We start from the raw sequence: 18,535 nt of genomic DNA on the forward strand, positions 1-18,535 counted from the left end.
CATTGTTACCACCCTTCTACAGAGCCCCAACCCCTCCTGGAAACCACGAGCAAGCCATTTCAACATTTAAAAAATCCAAGGAAAATTGTGTTAAAGTCTCCTTTCTGTCACAGTAGGACATGGGATGTGTTTAACATTTCAACCTTGTTAAGCACAGGAGAGAGAGAAATGTTCAAGAACAGGGCTGGTTTGCTTCCCTTTTCCAACTTAACAGCTCTATCCTGGCATGCTTTATCCTGACTTACTGCAAGCACTGGGTCTCACAACAAGCTGTTAATAGTTACTGAGATCTCTTCCACTAAAAACACAAATAGTTCTTGTTTGGCAGCTGGAGAAGCCTACTACCATTCAGAATTCCTAGAAGCACTAGTATTTTTTATTAGAATAAGGCCACTGAGATGGTATACAAAGAAGCATAATCTTACATTCCAATGAAATTATTAAAATCTGACTTTAAAACTCTCCTCAAACTTTCTTTAACTTCAAGAATACCTAACTTGCTGAGTTCTGAATAGTTTTATTCTGAAGTAAAATGAAACAGATGAAAACACAAACTATAGCAACACTTACTTGGTATCTCTATTGCTTTGTCAGAGCCTTTGGGTCATAACAGACTTAAAACAACTTTTCTTTCCTGGCAGCTTTAGGTTTATTCTACCCTGCTGTAGTGTTCCCTTGTCCTGCTGAATACTGTGGAGGAAAAATGGGGCATGCCTTTGACATAGCATAGTTAAATTCAAATCTTCTTAAGCCACAAGAGTACTTTACTGTCCAGCTGAAGGACTGTAGATAGGCTCCCAAGGTTTTTCCACTCTTTACAGGAATGAAACAGTCATCTAAAAAATATTTTAGAAAATTTATTGAAAACTGACATACAAAGGGTGATTTGGTCCCAAGAGAAGACAGACCAGAATCAGATCTTCCATATTTCAAAATAAGGTTTCTCCTAATACTGCATTGCATTTGCCATCCCATCTGTGAACAGCATTAATAAAAGTCTTTTAATGAAGACAACAACAATTGAAACTCACAAATACAGAAGTCTGTAAATGCCCACAGCTTGATCTCTCATTCAATCACCCTCTCCAAGTGATTGCTGTAGCTCAGTGCTCCTGTCACTTAGTTCCCACTCTTCTGTCAATATAAACAACTCAAACCCACTGTCTCCTAGCATTGTGAAAAAATGAAAGCAAATGTTTTCTATCAAAGCAAAATTCTTAGACAACTTTTTCTCCATCTTGTAATTTTTGTCAACAGTGCATCACTATGTTGCTTTAGATGGCAGCTAACAGGTCAGTGATGCCCTACTGGCATTGAATTAAGAAGAAAAACAACTCTGAAAGTCAACCTTTGGTACAAACCTAGCAGGGAAAAAAGTATGCTTAAAAGCCATCTACAGCAGCTTCATATTCTGCAAATGGGATAGCAATTTGGTGTTTTTAAGAGGAAAACAGCTGCATCATTTGATATATTTAGGCCTCCTACTGGTTTTTTTACATCTTCTGTTGTAACTTTGGTGTTGCTGAGATGGTTTAATCACATTTCTGAAATTTCCATCCTTTCTTTTCAGTTCATTTAGGATTCAGAGCTTTCCCCTAAAATACTTCCACCTCTGAACTTTCACTATAATCCAGCAAGCTGGAAACCAGTTACTTACTTGGAGGCACCACATTTTCTACCTGCAGTGACTACAGCCTTCTCCAAACTGTACTGCTTTATGTTCTACTCAAGCACTGGAGCACATCAAAGGCTATAGGTTTTAAACACGTTCAGCAGCTTAATAATACATGAGAAATTTTACACAGTTCATGCAAGAGATTCATAGCAGACCCTGAAATGGAATTAGGCATTATAACAAGAGAGGCTGCACATGTTCTTCAACTTAATAAACCCTCCAGAATGGTACAGGTGTATCCTGGCTTCCAGAGTAATACCTAATCAAATGCTGGAGTGTTTTCAGTGAAGCCCTGAAATGTTTTATGAAGAGACAGAAAATTTCAGACTACCTTCAACAAAAGCAGCAAGATAAAGAGGTTTAACAAACAGGTATCTTGAACAACCAAGAGGAAATAAAGGATGACTGCAGAAAGAGAATTTGATTTTAAAACTTTCAGCTAAGGGTTATTCAACAGTAAAGAATATTATCAGAAGGATGATCTCTTAGCTGTGCATAAGAGTAGAATTTCTTAATGTGAGCAGCTGTGTTACTGTGTACTTGCTCCTTTATGTTAGCAAGATGTCAAAAATATACAGGGATGTAGGACTGTGAACAGAACCTGTTACTGGGAAAGGGATTTCTTATTAAAAGCCTCAATTCAGGTATCTCTGAGAAAGCTAAAGGACTTATGAACAGAAGACAAAACCCTTAAACAAGTTAGATAACCTTAAGCATAAGGAACTGCTGTGCATTGAGAAAAGGTACAAGCTATAGCTCATTGTGGATTCCTTTCCTTGGCACCCTGTGCAGGGTAGAAAATTCTTTTGGCATACATTTGTATAAACAATGTGATGCTATATTATTGGCACATACTGTGGCTTAAATTTTATGTCTAGATTCTCTCAAGAAAAAGGCATCTCCTTTACTTCACCACCTAAAGGCTGGGTACAGACAATAATCCAACATTTGACCCTCCTAATGGCAACAAGCAGCTCCCTGTTATCTGATTTACTTATCATGTTTATCCAAATTAATGGATGCCATTCATTTCATCAGAAATCTGTCTTCAACTGACTTTCCAACCCCATGCATACAAAGAATCTGAGCACAATGTAAAATGACAATCTCTTTGATGAGAATCACTTTTCTCCAAACTTTGTATTGCTTGGGGAGGGGAAGATCAAATACCCACAAATAAAATTTAGAAGCCAATGAACCAAAGATGACTGAAGTCAGCAGGTATCCTGCAATGCTGGCTTTACTTTCTACAAAGCAAAAGACTTAAACTCAGCTGTAATATTCCTTCTCTACCACCTCATGGATTATATAATTTCTACATCTGAGTTTACATCAAATCCAAACAGATAAAATGGTGTGAAAAGCTGTATTATCAGAGGGGCTGCTTTTCTATCTGTGACCAGATTGGAAAGTATTTCTTCCTTTACATTTTGAAATGCAAATTAAACCAAATGGCCAAGCATAGTATGTGCACCAGTTTCAATGGCTCAGTAAGAGAAAGGTGTGGCTTAAGCCACAGTTACATTCAGTATTTGGATTTTATACTTTCCAAGGGCAATTAAGAGGATATTTCACTATTAAGCAAGATGGAAAGCTACTTCCCTGTTCCAAAGGCCTCTGAATTACCTTTTGAGTAAAAGTAAGAATATTTAACAGATAGGAACACAGAAATCTTAGGGTGTTTCCTGGCCACCCTATGATTGTGGTGTGCTTATGACTGTTAGTAAGAAAACAGAAAACAAATAATATAACTTGAGGTTCACACATCAAACCAGGAAAAAAAAAAAATCAAAAACCACCAACAATAAGCATCAGAAGCTCACCACTTCCAGTCTAAAATCTGGCATCTACAATTCCATTTCTTCTTCTGCACACCCTGATATTCCCAAACTAGCATATGGATCTGGAGACATGGCAGTCTGTTGTGATGCAGGGAAGGTTTCAGTCTGTGGGTCAAAAGGAGCTCCTGGTGTTGGCTGCTTAGCTTGACACACTTCTGTACTCTGCTGCTTGAAGTTCTTAACAGAAACAGACTTCAGTTTATCTGTCATGAATTCAGGAAGAGGTTTCCAAAGCACCAGCTCCATAGAAGGACGGCTCCTAGAAGGGATGGAGTTTCAGTAAAATTAAAGTTCTCCAAGCAAAGCTATTAAATGCAGTGTCTTCATCCTTTGAGCTAGCCTGGCATTATATTCCAAAAAATATACACCTTTTTTCCCCCCTATTGAATTTCTGCTTCCCTAACTAGTTCCCTTATTTCTTCTAGTTCTGACCCTTTATTTCCTCTCTTTTTTTCACCAAACTTGACCACTGTTGGTTACACTCCAGGATCTTCTCATTTTGAAAACTCATACATAAAACCAAAACTTTTACCAGTTCACTCAACAAATTTCACTCTAGAAATGAGGAGTACAAAACAGACACTTGATGACCACTACAGTTACACTTATTTCTTTTTCACATTAGGACAGTTTTCCCTATTTTTACCCAGATGAATGGTCTGTTATACAACATTGGCTGCATCATGCAGTAATCAAGGACATCTCCATAAACATGAAATGAGGTCTCTCTTTTTATTTGCACATGTTCACTACATAGCACCATGATTTCCTCCAGAACTTACATAGATTCTATTATTTTCTTTGTCAGGACTTCACCAAAATCCCTCTTCATCCCTTTCTTAAGGGTATCTGACAGGATAAGAGTGGGCAGATTGCTAACATTTCCATCAGCATGAACTTCCTCATCTTCATCAATTATCCTAGGAATGGAGGGGGAAGAGGGAGATAAACACTATTGAGCATACTGTTATCAGGAACATCCACTGCAGACTACAGTCACATCTACATGCTCTGCTCTGTGCAGATCTCTGACCTAGGCTGGGTACCAGAAGCAGCAGGGCCATGTTAACATGAGTCTCTCTGAGAAGGACTCATCACAGAAGCCACTGGAGCAGCAATGTCACCTCTGGTACCTGAGCTAGCTCTGTTACCCTTGTGTTATCCCAGCAGTGTCAGTGCAGACATACACTGAGAGAAAATAAATTCCTTCCAAAGGAAAATGTATGATTCAGCCACATTACACAAGTGAGTCTGTTGCAGCTATGCAGCTGCCTCACCTGCTCAATGCCCCAAAACTGGACTTGGAGAATTATTGCAAAGGTACTGAAAACAGTGCTTCACTTTTCACAATGTTGTGCCAGTTTCTGAGATTAAATTGGCACAAATTGTTGAATTATTTAGACCAAATGGAAGCATCTCCTTTTTTTAATAAACCTTTTATAGAAAATTTAGCAGAGTAGCTGGGAAGAATAGGGAACAATCCTCCAAGAGGACCAAAGTAGACACAGACAGGTAGAAACATATTTCACTACTCTGATTTACCCATGAAAAACATAACAGTCTAATAGTACCTTGCTTCTCCTTATGCATCATCTATGGAGTAATCTACAAAAAAAATCTTGTTTTAAAATTTCTGTAACTTTTGGCTTTTCTAATCATCTGCAGTGGTCATTTTAGATATTTTGGAATACCAGTTCAACTGCAATCAAGTGATACATACACATGCCATTCCCAGAAATCTTTCAAGGGCCAGAATGCACAGTAAATTTATTAAATGACTACAGCAGACTGTCTATAGCAACCCCACTACCCCACATCACACCATCAGCAGGATGAATCTCAGCCTGACTGCATATGTGCAGAGAGACCTCTCTGGTACATGCTCTTCTCTACACTGACAAATTCACATCTATTTTATGTATTAATCACAGAACAAGCTGCAGTTGGTTGAAAAAAGCTCAGCTCAAGCCTGAGCAGGTAAATATTAGAAGTTGAGCTCTGGATGCCCACAGAAGAGCATTTAACCCCATTATGGTATATTAAAGCTGCATAATGATTATGAGCAGGGTGTTATTTACTCAGCATCTCCTGCTCTAGCACCCTCAATTTTAGATCAGCCTGAAGACTCACAGAACCACAGGTAGCCTAAAATGCAATCATTTGAGCAGAAAGTTCACCTCAGGCTTGCAGCAGTCTTATCACACTGCTAAGTGCTAGATTTACCCCTGAATGCCCACCAAAAAAAAGGGAAAGCTCAGCAAAGCCAGGCTACTCAATCCCTGCATTTACCTGTCCTCAATTTCCTGAAGTTTCCTGCGAGCAACCTCGCATTGCTGTTCCCCCATTGTCTGATCCATTTCTTCACAGGGAATTTCTAACATGGCAGTTTCAGGAACGCTGCCACCATACTGACTTGCTACCTCCCCAGCTGCCTGCTGACCTGCACAAAGAATCCATTCTTCAGTGTTGGGATTCAAAGGGCAATTTTTGGCTCCTGTCAGTCTCTTCTTCCGCACAGGACAGCTAGGAAAAGAAGTAAGTTTACAGTTGTCAAAAAAAGAAATGTGGCATTCATTCTACAGGAATAAATGTTACAGAAAGTGCATTTCAGCAGCGTTGACACACCGTGGCAATGCAACTTCAACAAAGAAAATAAATTCACATTGCTCTTAGTAAAATGTGAGTACCTATTCAGAAAAATCAGCACCACACAATTAATTAGGTAATAGAAATGGATTTGGGCTCAAGTGCAATTCAAGGGTAGAGTTTCAAATGTAAACAATTATAGATTTCCTTCCTGTTTGTAGGTGAGCTGTGCTCAAATCTTTTACAGAACAAAAAGTAAATCGGGATTTTTCAGGCTATAAAAGACAAATTAATTTACCCTTCTGCCTCTTCTTCTAGCTTATGCTTCTTTCCACATCGCACAGAGACACTACAAAAGAAAAACAGCTACTTAGCTTCAAATCACATTTTCTGGTTACATTGATATTTTCAAACAATGTTTCCCTCCCTTTTAAAATTTAATCTGAGATCAACAAGTCACACTATGTCACCAGCTGTGAAGGGAATATAAATTTGGGACAATAAACGACCACTTTGTTTCAAAGGAAGTCAAAGGTGGCTGTAATTATACAATTCTCTGAACAGAATTCCATGCTAGTTTTTTCTCCTTTACATTATTTATTTTTCCACAAGGGGCGACACCAATTCTTGCTAAAATTCAAATGCTTCGCGAGCAACACGTGACCCAACTCGAGTCTGTTAATACCGTTTCACAAGGATATACTGAAAAAACTAAATTAGTTTCAAAGTATGCAAAGATGCTGGTACACTGGATCACCTTTCTTGCCTCTTAAAAGGCTCCTTCACCCCCCACCAGCCAGCGTCGCGGTCCTTAGCCGAGCACAACACAATTGTGACCTCCTACCAGCGCAACACCGCTACAGCGGAACAGCCCCAGGCGCCTCCAGAGCCCCGTTTGGCCCTGCGGGGGCGGCTCCGGCACTTACTGTGCGCGGCTCCTGCTGAAGGAGCTCACCGGGGCCACCGCCAGCCCCTGGCGGTGGCTGCCCAGCGCGGCCAGGGAGGCCAGCTCGAAGCTGCTCTGCAGACAGAGGCCGGAGGATCCGTCTACGCCGTCGTTTCCGATCCCTGCCATGACCATCCCGGGCGGCTGCAGGCGGCCGTGGCCGCCCACTAAGGGCTGCGGGCGGTCCGGGGCAGCGGCCGGCGCTGTGGGGAGCTCCACGGCCGGGCCCGCCGGGATGCCCTGGCAGGATCTGCCTAGCGCTGCCATTTCCTGCTGCGGGGGAGAAAGCGCACATCAACGCCGCAATCCGCGCTGCGCCACGAGCCGGCCCTGCCCGAGGAGCCCCGCACGAAACCGCGTCCGCCCGCAGCGTTCACCCGGGCCGAGCCGGGCCCGCGGCTGCGGCCGCCGCTACAGCCCGGGTCCTTCCAGGCCTTTCGCCGCGATCGGATAAGGACCCGCGGGCACTGTGGGAGTTGTAGTCCCGGGCGCCGTGGGGCCTCTGGGAGTTGTAGTCCCGGGCGCCGTGGGGCCTCTGGGAGTTGTAGTCCTGAGCGCTGTGGGAGATGCTGTCTGGGAGCGGGGTCCCCGCCGCTGCCGTGAGGGCGCCGCGGGGTGTCCGAGGATGGCTGAGACAGCCCCTCTCTTGTCCGTGGCTCCGCTTAATCCCCGTAGCGGGGCGGGCACAGTCCGGCAGCCAAATCCCGGTCAGCTGAGGAGCTCAGGCGGGGTCGAGGAGGTGGCGAGCGGAGCTGAGCTGCGGGCGGCAGGAGGGAGGGAGGGATGGCGCCCAGGCACACGGTAAGCGCCCGTCCTTGCCTTTAGTTGCGGGAGGCTGCGGGGTTCTGCGCGGAGTTAGAGAAGGACAGTGCATGTACTCAGTGTAAGAGGTGGGAAAGCTCCCCGAGGCTGCTGTGAGGCTTTCTCGAAGTTGGACATCCCTGTCACAAAAAAGTTCTGGACCGTTCAGTGGAGTCCCAATGGGCGGGGAAAAAACCCCAAACCAACCAAACAAAACAACAAAAAAGCAAAGCTGTGTCTTTATACATAAAAAACTAAAGTTATTTGCACTTTTTTTTTTTTTTTTCTGTAACGTAGTTTATTAAATTTTGCAAAGGAAATCTAATTCAGCCCATGCTCAGAATGGAGCAGCAACCCCTGCTCAGAGGGTCTAGCTCGCCCTGCAAGGTAAGCAGAACCATCCTGGAGGTGCATCCTGCAGGGAGACTGTTGCTTTAGCAGGATGTACAGATGTGGAATGTGTGGGTATTTCATGTGAGCTTTTAAATAGAAATACATTTAGTCATTAGACTCTTAGTTTTGCACTTTCCGTGGACACCTCGCTGTGTTGGAAAGTGGAAGCTATAAAAGCAGCTTTTCTGATCCTCATATTTTACATTGAAAACAAATTGAATTTTGTTTGTGTCATGTTTCTGAGGCAAGGTGAACGCCCTTCTAAGCTGTCAGGAGTTGAGTAGCTGGCAGAGCACATGAGGCTGTTTGTTATCTGTGCTCTCTCCAGACTCCAATGTGAGACAGCATGCCAGTGTCACGAGCCCAGCTGATTTGGGCAGGAAGAACAAAAGATCTATCATTACAAAACCTAAGTTTCGTGATGTCTGTTCATTATTTTGGGTTGTTTGTTTATTTTCTTCTCTTTTAGATTCCAGGTTGTACCCATAAAACACACACAATAGGTTACAGTACTTAGTTAATAAAAGGGTCTGAGTGTGCAGTGCCAATATTTACCACATCAAATTTTATTTTTTTCTGCCGTACTCACTGCAGCCCTTACTACTCTTGATTCATTGCTTTGGTTGACATTGAGAGAAACACTTTTTATTCTTGGAAACCATAAGGAAGTTAATTAGATTTTACTTTAAATGATCAATTTCAACTTGCAAATTTTAGTCCTGAAGGAAGTTTTGATGAATTATTTTTAGGAGCAACACAGCTCTTTCACAGTACAGTGCAGTATCTGGAATAACTCAGCATTTCTGGGAACTGGACCAAGAATGAGAATGATGAAGAAATAGTCTACATACCTTACAATGAGAAATTCAGGGAGTACAAGTTTATTAAAAGAAATATGTACAGCCTTTATGTATGAAGGAAAGAGAAATTCACTGAAGTGCCTTTAACATGGGAGACATTGTGTCCAGCTGAAGTTAGTCAATAAGTTATTATGATATGAAATAGGACCTAATATAAAACAAAAAGTTTTCTAGACATTTGAACTTGATGTTATTTTTTAGTATGATCATATTCAGTGAAAGTAAACTCAGAGAGCACTGCATGAGAATATCAAATAAAAATCTCTGGAGATCTCTGGCCATGGGGCCTCATCCAAAGTACATTTTATGACCAGTTACATTCTTGTGATTTGAATGTGTCACAGTAGTAGTTTGTGTCGACCTTAAAACCTGTGAATCTGTGACTCTGTGAATTTTAGTTTGTAAATACTGATTTGAGAATGAAACTAGATCATAGATATTGAAAAATTATAAAAAATACATGCCAATATTCCAACAAACGTTGAATTGAATATTACTGCCAATGAACAATTTATTGTGATTGGGATACTAAGGTTTTACTTAGTTTTACTTGCAGACATTGAGTAATCATTTTAAAGACTTAACATATTGTTTAAAGGGGAGTAAAATATTGTTATTTCTCACATCTTGGTTAAAATATGACTCACAGAAATTTAGATTTGGTTAATTCTTATACTGAGTCATGTCTCTAACACCAAACATGAACAGTCTTAGTATTCCTACATTAAGAACAGACACTGTGAGCAGCATGGCTTATACAAAAAGCATTTACTCAGTTTCCAATAACAGCTGTAATGGTTTTATTGCCTACACTTCATCTGGAGACTTGTAATTGTGCTATTTCTAAGGGCTATTAATGATCAGGGCCAAAGCCAGCCTGAAATGTTTCTCCTGCTGCAGGTGTTCAGGAGTTCAGGTGGGTTTTTAAAACAAATGCTTTCACTGCTCCAAACGAAATCCATGATGTATTTCACCATAATTTTCTTTTAGCTATGACATATGTGTGAGCTCAAGGTCTTTTCATGCTCTTTTCATGTCCATGTCTTTCTTTTGCTCCCCAGCTCCCCAGCTGGACGTTGCTGCTGGCTGTTTGTGCTGTTGGAATTGGAGGGACCTTTCAGTATGGGTACAATGTCTCCATTATCAATGCACCCACCCAGGTAAAAGCTCATCTTTTGTTCTCTGGGCTGTTTCCTCTCTGAACTTGGCCAGGAGGCCAAATGTGCTTTTGTTGTGATTGCAGTGGGAACTGAAGCTGTCTTCATCTCATATGAAAGAATCTTGTTAATTTCCCACTAGTTGCTTGTGCATTTGTGTGTAACTCCCATCAGAGGGATTCTGTGTCAGACAAAAGTGCCAAATACCATATAAATGCCTTTATTATTAGAAGGATTAACTGAATAATTAATATATTTTTGAGTTACCAAAATAGCCCAGAACACTAAGGGTAGAATAGAGCAGAATATTTTCAGTTGGAAGGGACCTACAGTGCCCATCTAGTCCACTTCAGGGCTGACCAAAAGTTAAAGTATGTTACTAATGGCATTGTTCCAAATGCCCTTGCAGCACTGACCACTGTAGGAAGCCTGTTCTTCTGTTTGACCACTCATTCTGTAGGACATCACCACTGTTTCTCCAAATGTCAAGTTTAAACCTCCCCTGACACAGCTTTGAGCCCATTCTTTCTATCACTGGATAACAGGGAGAAAGGATAGTTACTATGTACAGGTATCCATCACAAGGCAGATTACTGAAAAATATCTTCTTAGAGAATTAAAATGTTGCATCTGTAGTGGCTGAGTAACTTGTAGGTATTTTCACTTATTACCTGAGTGTTTGCTGTGGCCTCCAGGATTCTGTATATTTTGTGGAAGCTCAAGGATCTGAGCAAATGGACTTGTTAAAGTGATGGGTATCAATTTTTGCTACCAACTGATTTATTTGCTTGGGAAACTGTGAGGATTGAATTTGCTTCAATGTATGTTTTTACAAAGCTTAAAAGAAGCTGTGAAAGAACATGTCATATACTGGGAACAGAGGGAGAGTTCAAGAAGTTTGTTCTTCTCCAGTCTTTGTTTGCAGGCAAAGAAGAGGAGCCTCTGGTTACAGATAAATGCCAGTTCAAGAGTTTCTAAAGGCAAATTTTAGAAAATCAAGCATGTGGAATAATAGATTAAAAGCTCTGACACATGAATACTGTAAGAAAGTTGGAGTATTATTAGAGTAGAAAAAGGGATTTTACTATGACTTTGGATTACAGAATGAGTCCCCTGACAGTAAAATGTTTTAGATTGCAAGGCCTCTGTGCTCTGAGATGTTCCTATAAGCAGTAGGGCAAATCATCCACCCTGTTCCCCTCCTTGTTCAGGAGGATCTCAGCTCTCTTGTGGCAGTGCCTGCCAGGGTTGTGTTTCTCCTCTGCTGCAGCACCTGAGGCAGGGCACAAAGCAGAGCTGCCTTTGAGATCTGGGCAGAGTAGGAAACACAAGGACTTCCTTGTGGTCAAGGAAGATTCTGCCAGTCTGCCAGATGATATCTCTTAGAATTAACTCCCAGAATTGATTTTCAGGATTGGGGTGCAGATTATTTGTAGTGCTGTATAAAATGCTACACATTCATCACTCTTTTCTACTGCAGCATATACACAAGTTCTTAAATGAGACCTGGAGCAGTCGTTATCAGAAGGAACTCAATGCAGATTTGCTGACTTTCCTTTGGTCTGTCATTGCTTCCATCTTCTCCCTGGGGGGTCTGTGTGGAGCCCTGATTGGAGGCAGCATGGCCATTAAACTGGGCAGGTCAGTGCACAGAAAAGCATGTTTGCTTTGCCTGCCTTCCCACTGGAATAGAAAATAAATCAATGGTAAAAGAGGGGGAGAAAAGAGTACCTTGGGTACCTATCCATGTTTTTTCACTTTAAAACTGAGTTTTCTAGTAGAATTTTAAAGTTTATTCCAATGTGACTTTCAAGGATGAGCCCTGAATTATGACCTTTGACTTAGTCTTTGCATTACATTTACTGAAATCTGAGTAGGAGAATGCACCCAGAGTGTGTTGGAAACATGAGTTTCCCTGACACATTTGCAGCCCTTGTGCCAGTAAGGACATGCTGCTTCATCTATTGCACTTCATTTGTCTGAATGAAGACTCCCCACTCCCACCTTGTCAGGCATTTCTGTCATATCTATGCATTATTCTTATATTTAGACATTTTAAAAAACATAAGCAGTTGTACCAGATATCTGAGTTTCCAGATACTGCGTGTTTCTTCAGTATAAAGTCCATTTTCCCTGCACATTATCAGAAAGGAAAACTGTTTAAAAACATTATTACAGATTTCCTTAATATCTAGTTGGGGTAGGTTGTTTTTTGTTTTGGTTTTTTTTTTGCTTGTTTGTTTCAATCAGTTTTTGTTTATTATTATTATTATTATTATTATTATTATTATTATTATTATTATTATTATTATTATTATTTTGTTCCTCTTCTTTAGGAAAGGAGCTCTTTTGATGAATAATGTTATAGCAATACTAGCCTCCATTTTAATGGGGATCAGTTTTCCTACAGGATTGTTTGAGTTACTGATTGCTGGAAGGTTTTTGATTGGCATAAATTCAGGTGAATGATTTCTTATTCCTACTATCAATAAACTATGGTGAATGATAAATTATTGTTACTTCTGATCCTTTGAGTTTTATGATATGTGTTTATGATGAAAATGTTCTGTAGTTTAGCTTGGAATCTGAAGGCAGCTAAATGAATAGGAAATTAATTAAGTCCTATTTTGTATGTGTTTTGATTTAGTAACTCTTTACAAAACAATTTCTATTGATAGGAAAATGTTTTCTCCATTTACTTGCAGGTATTGGGCTTTGTGTGCAGCCTCTTTATATTGGGGAGTTTGCCCCCAAACACCTAAGGGGTGGCTTGGCCATGGGGACTTCCATCTTTCTGACTGGGGGAATTCTGACTGGACAAATAATTGGTTTGAGGTAAGAAATGCTTTTTTTTTTCCCTCCTGTCTTGTGTTACTCCTGTGTAAAGAATTCCAGTTTCCTACAGCTCATTGCAGAACTTTCCTTGTGCCATTGTAGCAGAATTCACACAAGGTCTCCCTGGGAGAAGAAAATCCTGCTTGAGTCACCTTATTCCTACAACTGCCAGCTATTAGTGCTGTCAGATGAGATGGGTCACCAGAAGTCCATCAGTAAAGCAGCCACATTTGAGCTGAGTTCATGTTTTCTATCTATTTCTTGCTGGAGACAGTGGATGTTGGCAAGACAGGACTTGAGAGCAAAGGACTCATTTCTGTGTCACAGCACTACCATTGCTTTTCTTCCCTATGTGATCAGAGGAAGTTGCTCAGGCCTTCATCCAGCTGGAACTTAGAAGTTCCAAGAGCTGAGTCTACACTAAATAATAACCAATAATTATTATATTTCTTTGCCTTCTTTTTCCACATTTCTCACAGAGAATTACTAGGTGGAGAAAAGCATTGGCCTCTGTTGCTATCCAGCAGCTGCATCCCAGCATTAGCCCAACTTTTATTCCTTCCATGGTTTCCTGAAAGTCCCAGATACCTTCTTATTGACAGAGGTGATGAGCTGAGCTGTGCCAAAGGTAATATCCAGCATCTATACTTGCTGTTCTCCAGGAGAGTGCAATGAATAAATTGGATTCCAGATTCTCCTTTTATCTTTATCCACACAGCACAGTTGTAGCATCTAGTGCTTTTTGGCCCATGTTCTTCCTCCAGTGAGTTTATATGGTTTGTGGAACTCAGGAACATATAATGGGTTATGAACAAAACTTTATTAACCTGTTTCAAATACAAGTTCATTGACAGAGTCTTCAAGCTGATTACTCTCAGTGGAAAGTTCATTATCAGGATCATGAAAACTTTTACTGTAAGCCTTAAGAAAAATTGTCACTTGAGATATATTTAATCATGAAGATTTTAAAGGAACAGTTGCTGTATACTCTAAGTTTTAAGACCATTTGTAAAGATTTTAGTCTGGGATCCAAATGATTCTCTCTTAGGAGAAGAATTTTCTGTCTTTGCTCAAGCTCACTAACTGCATCCCACTGGTAACATTAAAATCAGGGCTATAACAAGGGACACAATATCTGCCTATAATTTAAGCAAAACACTTCAAACTGGTAAGAGTGTCCTTTAAAGGAAAAGACTATTTGAAGATCTGAGGTTCAGATACAAAGTATTTTGCCTGGTGAATATTTCAAGGTCAGATATTCCTCTAAAATGAAGCAAAGAAATGCCACAGAATTCTCCAAATGCACCACAGCAAAAAACATTGAAAAAACAGCAAGGAACAAGCAAGTCACAAAGCAAATGTTTCATATCTTAGAAAAAGCCAGGTCATTATGGAAAGAGATAATTTCCCATGAGTTGTGGCTAATAGATAAATACAAATTATTTTTTTCTCTTTGTAGCTTTGAAAAGGTTTCATGGTTCCTCAGAGTATCGAAGGGAGATGGAAGACATCCAGAGGGAATGTTTTGCCTTGGATGGGGAGAAACCCAAGAAACCCTGGCAATTATTCACTGACCATAGTGTGAGATGGCAGCTCATCACTGTCATTGTGATGACAATGGGCCAACAGCTCAGTGGCATTAATGCTGTAAGAGTTCATATGAACAAACAACTTAAAGAATTGTTTCATTTCCACCTGTTTTTCAACTATATTAACATGTAGGATCCACGTAGAAAAGCTCAGAGAAATGGGTTAAGTGGGAAAGAATGTCCTTGCATTATTTTAGTGTTTCTCTTTCATTTTTTCTCATTTCTGTGTTTCTGGTATGCAAACTTTTTTAAAGAATGCCTTGATATTTCCTCTGACAAAATAAATAAAGGTGGATCAGCTTATCCCAGTTTAAGAATATAAAGCATATTCAGTAAGTTGAATAATACTATTGGATTTTATGATAGTATGTTTACTTAGACATGAATTTAACAGATTGTTATTGCTGCTTATGTTGAATTAGTAACTCACAATATAAAATACACTGATCTATATGTTTATTATGAACATGACTGTTTCCAGACAATGTTTTAAATACCAGAAGAATCTCATTGTTTGTTTTTGTGGGTTTTTTTCTGTTGTAGATTTATTTCTACGCAACTTATGTTTTTGAACAAGCTGGGATCATGGCAGAAAAAATCCCTTATGTGACACTTGGCACTGGAGTTTGTGAATGTCTCACAGCCCTCTCCTGTGTAAGGAACGGTTTGTTCTACCTCCCAGTACAAAGAGTAATGTTTCTTCTTGAAGAATATTGGTAAAAAGGAGATCAGTATATTAACAGAAGATTGTATCTCATCCACAGGGTTTGCTGATAGACTATGTGGGAAGAAGATGCCTTATCATTGGGGGTTATCTCCTCATGACACTCTGGTGCACTGTTCTGACCTTCTCTCTGACTTACCAGGTGCAAAGGACTCGTTACACAATGTGACTGAGGAGGGAAAAGGGCACGATAAGGGGAATGGGTTTAAACTGAGAGTAAGGTCAAGTGAGGTAAAGGGAAGAAATTCTTCCTTGTGAGGGTGGGGAGGCCCTGGCACAGGGTGCCCTGAGAAGCTGTGGCCATCCCATCCCTGGAAGTGTCCAAGGCCAGGTTGGATGGGCTTGTGGAAGGTGTCTGTAGCCAGGGCCAGGGGTGCAATGGGATGAACTTTAATTTCCCTTTCAGCCCAGACCCACACTATGATTATGTAATTATATTATATGATTTAGTAAAAATTATTGAATGAACACTGATTTCTCTGAAGAAGAGCTGTTAAATAAATTAGCTGTAAAATAGTAATAAAAGACTGCTGGTCTTAGTTGAAATAAAATACAAAAGGAAACATAATTGTTTGGATTATCAAAATCTGAACTAAACCTTTTCACTGTCTTTTGTTTCAGGAGCTGTACTCCTGGGTGCCCTACATGAGCATGGCTTGTGTATTTGCCTTCATCTTGAGCTTTGGGCTGGGCCCAGGTATTGCACAGGAATATGTGTGAGTGGTGGAAGGTCTGGGAGGGCCAGGCTGTCCCACAGCAAGAAGCCTTTGCAGCACAGCTGCTGCTGCTCTGGCTAAGGAATCCAAGGGAGGCCATCCTGCAGCCCACAGCTGAGGCTTACCCTGCACACTTCTGGGGCATCTATGTGTGAGGCAGGGCTTAGTTCTGCCCTTCAGAGCACAGGGGTTCTACACTTGTCTAAGGGGGCTGTTCCCTGAGCAGTGCTGATGAAATGGGGTTGTGTTTTAGTGGGAAACTTCCTGCAAGGGCTGGAGCCTCAGCACTGTGCTGTTAGGAATTACAATAGATCAGATAATGGCATATTCATTAGCAAGTTAATCTTTTGTAGCATTGGAAAAAACTCAAATGGACATTTAACAGAATTCTCTGTTCTGTTTGTGAACCATCCCCAGGTGGCATAACAAACACCCTGACAGCTGAGTTATTTGTGCAATCCTCACGTCCTGCTGCCTACATGATTGCAGGGACTGTGAGTTGGATTAGTTTCTTCACAGTTGGAATGCTCTTTCCCTTCATAGTGGTGAGTATGCACAGCACAATTTCCATTTCATCTGCTCCCAGGTTCCATCCCATTGCTTGTATTGGATTATATACACTTGTATATATTATTGACACTTGACCAGGATGCACACTGCCCCTCAAATGAGTTTAACTAGATTCAGTCCCTCTTAAAAGAACTTTTTACACATCACAAATTCCAACATAACATCATCAAATAGAAGTAAACATAATGTACTGGAGGACAATGTTCATGTTTAGATGAAAAAAACAGAGAAGGTATCAAAAGCAGGAAAACTTAATCAGATACTGATAAAACATTTTTTAATAGTGCCTCATGCTTTTGTAGCAAAGTAACATCGAGGTGATACCTGTGGCCAGTGAGTCAGATCTCTGAGAACTTCCTGAACTGACAGAGAGTTCTGTAATCATAAGATTTATTAGGAAAGGCAAGACTTTCAGCTCCAGCTTTGTATTTTTAGTTTCAGCACATATTCTTGCCAGCAAAACCTGCAGGAACAGCATGCATCAGGGTATCTGGATCTGCCTGTCCTTTTTTCATGGTTGAGCTCTGCCTCTTACTAAGACAGTTGTGGTTTGTTTTAATGTACAGCATTGAAAAATATTAACATTCAGAAAAACTTAAATTATATAATCTTAAAATATGTGACAGCTAAGTGGCAAATGTTGACTTCTCCCTAGATTGTGACATTTAACTGTTTAAATGGTTTATCTTATTTTTAAAGTAAAAGTCTACCCAGTAATTGCACAGCACTTGACAGTCTTTTATATAAAAAGTAACAGCTAAAGAATAGGTTGAATGACTTTCTTAAAAACATCTGAGCAGCAATGTTAAATGTGAATGGAAACAAAAAGCTTATTTTCTCAAACCTACTATTACACTTGAAATATGTTGCCATCACATTTATTTTCAGAATGGACTGAAGCAGTATTGTTTTGTGGTGTTCTTACTGGAGTGCTTCTTTGTTGCTGCTTTCATCTTCCTCATAATTCCTGAGACAAAAAACAAATCTTTTCTGGAAATCAAAAAGGAATTTAACAAGCTTAATTTTGGAAGAAATGCCAGGAAAAAGGACACAGAGCTTTATGAAAGAAGACAACTTCAAGATGAATTTTTAAAGATTTGTGCATAATTTCACAAATGCAACAGAACTTCAGTGAGAATTATGAACTTATAGTTTATAGTTATTATAGTTTTCTATATGATTATAGTTTTCTTAAAGTTATTATAGTATTTTAAATTAGGAGTGTAATGCATGATCAAGTGGCTTATTAAATCTTCCTGTATATTTAGAGGAAGTGTAGCTAAAGGAAGGTCAGTATTGCTGAAATACTATTAACAACATATTTTCCACAGAAAACTTGATGTTTAGTTGTATAACCTGGTGCTGTAGGGATGCAGAAATTCCAGGGAGGATGTTCAGTGAGCCCCTCTGGCAGATTTCTGCAGGTATTTCAGATATTTCATTATTCTTGCATTTCAAAGCTACTCTTCACTTTGGATTGTCAGGCACATCCAAATGCTTTGCTGAGTGTAACATTCTGAGTTCTTGTTAAAACCCACACAAGAACTGAGAACTGGTATTTGTATTGTTCCAGTTTATGTAGAAACAGGGGTATTTAGTTTCTGTTTTCCAATTATGTAGCTTTGAAAGCCTTAAAAACATTACTTACCCAGTCCTAGTACTGTACTGCACAACAAAATACAGAACTTCTCTGAGTTACTGGTATTTGTAATAAAAACTTGTATCCTGATAAAAGAGTTCCTGGAGTTTCAATTTGGTTTATTTTTTCCCCCCTAACCTAGCATCTTAACATTTTAAACTGTGCAAGAGAGTAAAACTTCTAGTTTTGGAGGTTAGTTCCAA

At 40.1% G+C, this 18,535-nt stretch overlaps 2 protein-coding genes across 9 annotated transcripts; one reads left to right on the top strand and one right to left on the bottom strand.

Moving 5' to 3' along the window:
• Positions 1-842: 842 nt before the first annotated feature.
• On the bottom strand, positions 843-7,537 carry CCDC117 (coiled-coil domain containing 117). Of its 2 annotated transcripts, XM_079322947.1 has the most exons (6): positions 7,426-7,537; positions 7,029-7,321; positions 6,401-6,451; positions 5,806-6,039; positions 4,299-4,436; positions 843-3,775 (listed from the first exon to the last, which is right to left on the bottom strand). In XM_079322947.1, the coding sequence occupies exons 2-6, from the start codon at positions 7,313-7,315 to the stop codon at positions 3,523-3,525; spliced, it is 963 nt and encodes a 320-aa protein (XP_079179073.1). In that variant the 5' UTR covers positions 7,316-7,321; positions 7,426-7,537; the 3' UTR covers positions 843-3,522. The 2 variants fall into 2 exon arrangements, with proteins under 2 accessions (XP_079179073.1, XP_079179074.1); XM_079322948.1 differs by lacking the exon at positions 4,299-4,436 and having other exon boundaries at positions 7,029-7,494.
• On the top strand, positions 7,530-18,429 carry LOC306810393 (solute carrier family 2, facilitated glucose transporter member 11-like). 7 transcript variants are annotated; one of them, XM_079322940.1, is made up of 14 exons: positions 7,608-7,849; positions 8,166-8,236; positions 10,164-10,262; positions 11,740-11,900; positions 12,596-12,720; positions 12,965-13,094; positions 13,574-13,722; positions 14,554-14,741; positions 15,227-15,337; positions 15,448-15,549; positions 16,029-16,104; positions 16,541-16,668; positions 17,582-17,844; positions 17,900-18,429. In XM_079322940.1, the coding sequence occupies exons 2-13, from the start codon at positions 8,183-8,185 to the stop codon at positions 17,798-17,800; spliced, it is 1,542 nt and encodes a 513-aa protein (XP_079179066.1). In that variant the 5' UTR covers positions 7,608-7,849; positions 8,166-8,182; the 3' UTR covers positions 17,801-17,844; positions 17,900-18,429. The 7 variants fall into 7 exon arrangements, with proteins under 7 accessions (XP_079179062.1, XP_079179066.1, XP_079179064.1 ...); XM_079322938.1 differs by having other exon boundaries at positions 7,622-7,849; positions 8,147-8,236; XM_079322936.1 differs by having other exon boundaries at positions 7,530-7,755; positions 17,582-18,429.
• The last annotated feature ends 106 nt before the right edge of the window (positions 18,430-18,535 follow it).

The sequence above is a fragment of the Erithacus rubecula genome, assembly GCF_903797595.1.
Source record: "Erithacus rubecula genome assembly, chromosome: 19".
Lineage (NCBI taxonomy): Eukaryota > Metazoa > Chordata > Aves > Passeriformes > Muscicapidae > Erithacus > Erithacus rubecula.

Coding starts and splice junctions, on each gene's coding strand:
- CCDC117 (XM_079322947.1), bottom strand. CDS start 7,315: ATGGCAGCGCTAGGCAGATCCTGCCAGGGCATCCCGGCGGGCCCGGCC. Junction 6,452..7,028: donor TTCAGCAGGAGCCGCGCACA/GTAAGTGCCGGA, acceptor TTTCTTTTGTAG/TGTCTCTGTGCGATGTGGAA. Junction 4,437..5,805: donor CTTCAGGAAATTGAGGACAG/GTAAATGCAGGG, acceptor CTCCATTCCTAG/GATAATTGATGAAGATGAGG.
- LOC306810393 (XM_079322936.1), top strand. CDS start 7,674: ATGGCTGAGACAGCCCCTCTCTTGTCCGTGGCTCCGCTTAATCCCCGT. Junction 11,901..12,595: donor ATGGCCATTAAACTGGGCAG/GTCAGTGCACAG, acceptor CCTCTTCTTTAG/GAAAGGAGCTCTTTTGATGA. Junction 12,721..12,964: donor TTTGATTGGCATAAATTCAG/GTGAATGATTTC, acceptor ATTTACTTGCAG/GTATTGGGCTTTGTGTGCAG.